The sequence below is a fragment of the Gavialis gangeticus genome, unplaced genomic scaffold (genome assembly GCF_001723915.1).
Source record: "Gavialis gangeticus isolate Ggan-Ray unplaced genomic scaffold, GavGan_comp1, whole genome shotgun sequence".
Classification (NCBI taxonomy): Eukaryota; Metazoa; Chordata; order Crocodylia; family Gavialidae; genus Gavialis; species Gavialis gangeticus.
In genome coordinates, this window is record NW_017729009.1 from 4,071,778 (window position 1) to 4,076,744 (window position 4,967).

General features: G+C 46.2%; 1 protein-coding gene across 1 annotated transcript in view; it reads left to right on the forward strand.

Moving 5' to 3' along the window:
• The window catches only part of SDC4 (syndecan 4), an 18,466-nt gene extending 13,779 nt beyond the window's left edge, over window positions 1–4,687 (forward strand). The window contains exons 2-5 of the mRNA XM_019509814.1: window positions 1,097–1,244; window positions 2,139–2,182; window positions 2,491–2,680; window positions 4,015–4,687. Coding sequence (XP_019365359.1) covers window positions 1,097–1,244; window positions 2,139–2,182; window positions 2,491–2,680; window positions 4,015–4,166 — 534 coding nt within the window. The 3' untranslated portion in view covers window positions 4,167–4,687. The remainder of the gene's footprint in view (window positions 1–1,096; window positions 1,245–2,138; window positions 2,183–2,490; window positions 2,681–4,014) is intronic.
• Window positions 4,688–4,967: the final 280 nt, after the last annotated feature.

Genomic DNA, 4,967 nt, shown 5'->3' on the forward strand with positions numbered 1-4,967 from the left:
ACTAAAGCATCCTGCCACAGACTTCTGCTTAAGATGTTATTGCAAAACCTGTCACTCCATAAACTTGCTGAAGCCCTTTGTGCTTGGATGTGCAGATGTGCCCTGATCCCCGGAGCCAGGGAATCATAGCCTGGCCCAGCCCCTCGGGGTCATCAGAACTGCAGAGGACTGCATCAGAGGAGTCAGTTGTTACATACTCTTGGGGACTGCAGAAGGTTTAGGTTGCTGATTCTTTAAAGGCCTGAATGGAAAAGAGTTATTGCAGGGCTTGAGATTAGTTAGTCTGCAGGCATTATGAGAGCCAACCCCAACTGACTACAGAGAGCAGCAATCTGTGCTGCTGCAGTGTTAATGGACCAGTCTCTGGTCTGGCAGGCCAGACCCCTCAGGACTCTAGGTCTCTTTCAGTAGCTACCTCTTGAGTTGTTTGCTTTGAGAATCTGATGCGTTCTGGAGGGGACCCTTCACACAAGCCAGCTGCTGTTCTATATCCAGTGCTTTGATCCTGCCTGTGTCTGACAAAGTCTCCAGACTGAAGAGCAAAGTTATCTATCCACTTTTTAACCCTTGTATGATAAAGTATCTGAACTTAAGTGAAGTGAATGATGATAAACCACCTGGATCTGGAGGTTTCAGTTTAGCTGCTGAATCAGGTGCCCCCGCTCCACATCTGCCATAGGGTTGGGAAAGGTTCTCCAATGTACTGTAAGCTACAGCAACTCCCCCGTATATGTGTATTTTCTGCTTCTCCTCCTCTTCCTCGCCCCCCCCCCCCCCAACACACTCACTCTTTTACTAAAGCATCCTGCCACAGACTTCTGCTTAAGATGTTATTGCAAAACCTGTCACTCCATGAACTTGCTGAAGCCCTTCAGGAAATCCCCACTCAGGCTGGTGCTCTTCCTCCTTAGAGACACGGGGATTTTTAGCTCACTTCAAGCCAGGAAAGACTGTCCTCTTTCACCATCCAAAAGTTGTTATGCTGTGTTGGCTCAGCTGACCTGGCTACAGATGCTGCTCTTGGTCTGAGAACTGACTTTTAATGTAACTTTCTGGCCTCTGCCAAAGGACTTGAACGCTGCCTCTTTCTTTTCAGGTAAGGGAAACCATGACCATGGATCCACAGCTGCTAGAAGAAGATTACTCCTCAGGCGCGTTGCCAGATGATGAAGACGTTGGTCGCAGCAGTTCTGAAAGCACCATTGATGATGATGACTATGATTTATCAGGGTCTGGTGATGAAGGTGTGTAGGCAAAAGAGTGTGAACCTTAAAGGGGAGAACTTCCACTGACTAATACCTCTTCATGCTTTGGTCTTCTATGCATTTGTTCTTTGGCCCTAGTAGACCCCAGCTTGGCAAATCATTCAGCTCTAAATAAGCTTGGCCAGGTGCCTTGCACGTGGTGTCTCTTTGGTACCTAAATGCACTAAGGGGAACAGTGGAAGGGCACCAAGCCATGTGGTTAGAATAGTACTATCTTGCCTTTACTGGGGCATTAAGATGCCTTATCTTTCCAATGTGTGATGTGCTAGTATTCTTTGGATCCCCTTTCCTTATCCAACAGCAAGGGGTGCTGAAATTTAATCTCCATTAATTTTTGCCCTCTTACAACCCCAAACTTGAATCTTCTAGGTGTGCCTTCTAAAATGGGTGACCCAATTCAACTCTCCTAGCATAAACAGGCTCCAACAGCTGGCATGTTGTCCTTCTCACATGCGCACTACATTCTCAAAAGGAGAAGAACAAGCTCTGAAATTAGCCTGTTGCATGTTCAGGCAGGTCTGGTGGTTGATGTCTATGCAATTTTATCCTTTAGGGATGGGTGTTTGGGAGCTCTGCCCTGTTTTTGAAGCCAGCCTAGCATGCCACAGTGTACTAGCTTCTGGAGCAACTCTTGCTAACCTGCAGCAAAAGCCGCTTGCCATTGCTGAGGACTTCTCCCCCGACCAAGTTAGTTATATGAGATTGCATCATGTGGCTTTGCAATCGGAGCTTCCAACTGGCAAAACCATTCTGAGATAAGAGACGGCTGCAACCAAGGCACAGCCCTAATTTTGTCTCCCAATATCCAGGCATCCTGCCTGGCAGTGGTACAGAGACCAAGAGAAGGTTAAATGCTGTGCTCTTTCTTTTCAGATGACTTTGATGTCCTGACTTCAGCCAGCACAGTCAGTCCTGTGGTGGGTATTTTTTTTTTTTTTTAAGTTCTTCCTCCCTCCCTAAAAATCTAATTCAGTAGTCTCCCTCCATGAGGCCTGTCTGCCACTGCAGGCTTCTGACCCCCTGTTCCCACTCCCATTCCCATCCTTGCTAGCACCTGGGTTGCAGAGGATGCGATCCATTAGCATACATGAGGGGAGCATTTCCAATGTACACCACTGAATTCACCTGGTGCCACAAAATGGTATCTGGCCCCTGCTCTTCTCTCCTGTATTATAACCTTTCAGTAAGTGCTTACTACAGGGTGTGTCTTGTCTGCTTTATTCAGAGCTCTAGTGATAACTATATCCCTGAAGACGGTGGGGAAAGGACAAAGGACATGAACAAAAACCCGATGCAAAACAATGAGATCGTTCCTGGGGGAGTTGTGCCTCTTCAGGAAGAGAACCTGTCCAACAAGATCTCCATGGCCAGCACAGGCAGTAGCAGCATCTTTGAAAGAACAGAAGTCCTTGCAGGTAACTGCCCCTCCCCTGCTCCCCAGCTAGCATCATGCTGTAACATGGGAGTGTCTCCACCCATGCTGTTGTGTTTTGGCCCTTCAGAGAAGGGAACAAGACTACTCTAGTGCAGAGCCAATGGGGCACAAGGCTACTGTTATATGCCTTCCAGTCCTCCAGTTTTATGAACAGTGTAGAAACTCCTGCCTAGAAAGTGTGGTGGCCTGAGGGATAGCAGGGTGGGACATGGCTTGGTAAAGGCTTGATGGCTATTGTTCAAGGCTCTCCTCCAGTCTCATAAAGGGGAACTGTGGAAGCGCTGTGCCTGCTCCAGCTGTCCTTCGTGCCCAGCCTGTGATTATCTAAGAGTATCATTTAGCCATAAATCAGTGGCACAATATGCTTCAGTCACTCGATAGCCTTGTAAATGAACTGCAGTAGTTCTCCCTTTACAACACAATGACTTGCTTCTTCTTCTGTATGGGCACCTTGCCAGCATAGGGCAGACTCCTTCTCTGAAGGATTTTAGTACCTAGATTCACAGCAGCAAGCTAACTGGCTCTTTTTACAACAAAACAAAGCTGCTGCCTACCCCTCACCGTTACCACATCTGCAAAACTGTCGCTTTCGAAGCAGGCTTAGTTGGGATGGAAGACATTGGCCTGGCAGCTCTGGGGGACTGGAAACCCTCTGTACGTGACCAGGGTCATGCAAGTTTTTTGGGTTGTCTTCATCAATGTGCCACACAGCTCTTCAGCTCTTCTCAATGCCTGGCTGCAGTGGCAGGGGTCAGCATAAAAATTGCATTTGGCACAGAGAGAAGTGTTGATCTACCTGGAGCGTGTGATCCTCATTTGGAAGTGTGGGAAGACCACCAGTAAAAGCTTTTTATGCCATTGAATCAAATTTCTCCCATCCCATTCTCTGGAACTGAACCAGCTGGTCTCTGCCTTAGTTGAAGGCATTGGGTGTTAAAGAAACTTGCTTTAGTTGCAAGAGATGCTGATATTAAGCTGGCTTCTGAGCATTCCTGAATGTGATGGAAGGGCCATTCATAGCATCTGAGAAGACACTTGTCTTCTGCATTTCTGAATTACTTGGTCTAGAAGGTGCCACCTTGCCCAGCCTTCTGTCTGGGATGGAAAATGTCTTGTTGCCTCTGAACAATAAAGGCTACCAGGCCTGAATGGCAGTAGTAACAAGATGCTTCTGGTGGGCAGCTCAAACGCCAGCTCCATTGGAGGCAATTCTGAAATAGTTCATTAATTGTGTACATTTTTGTTTTTGTGGGGTTTTTTTGTCTAGTGAGGCAGGTCTGAGAATTTAAAGACTCACTCTGTTCTGTTTTACAGCTCTTATTGCAGGTGGGGCAGTGGGGCTGCTGTTTGCCATCTTCCTAATTCTCCTTTTAGTCTATCGCATGAAGAAAAAGGATGAGGGCAGCTATGACCTGGGCAAGAAGCCAATCTACAAGAAAGCCCCTACAAATGAATTTTATGCTTAAGCTCATCAGCACCTCCTCCCCATCTGGGGACAGAAATGGACTATATTGAAGCATTTGGCCTTCAGATGAGAAGCATTGAACAAATGGATTTTCTGGATGCAATTTCAGAGATTTCTTTAATTTTCTATGTGCCCCTTCCCATCCTCCTTGACTAACAAGGGCCCAATGAGATGCAGCAAGTCTTGAAAAACACTGTCATATTAAGAAAAGCTTAAGAAAAAAGTACAAAAAAGCCAAACTTTTCCCCCCTTTTTTGGGTGATGGGTGTATGAATTACCAAGCTGTGTGTGGAAGCAAACTGTGTGTCTACCTGGTATGCAGTGTTCCTATTCACCTCTTGTAGAAGCAGGATTTTCAAAAACCCTTTTGGAATGGGGTTTGTCCTGCAGTAGGCTACTCATGTCAGGCATTTGGTACACACCTGTTTATGAATTTTACCCTACAGTATAATGTTGCCTTATCAGGGGGCTTGTGCCCTCTGGGCTCAGGGTTCCTGTACGCCATAAACAATCCATGGGAGAAATGACTATATGGGTTCTAGGGGGAAGTTTCCTTTTCCTTTGCCCTGGGCAGGGCTGTTAATCCATAAGAATCAGGGGAGTCTTTTTGCATAGCTCTGAGACAATCCCCTTGTTCTCCAAGTTTTTTTTTTTTTTAACGTAGGATTTTTTTGTAATAAAATTGGTAGGAAAAATAGTCTAATGTTTATATATGTTTGTAGAAAATGTGCTCACATAAACCCCCTGCTTTCTTAACTTCTTAAGATTTTTGTGTCTTCCGTTCATTCTCTTCCCCCCCCCC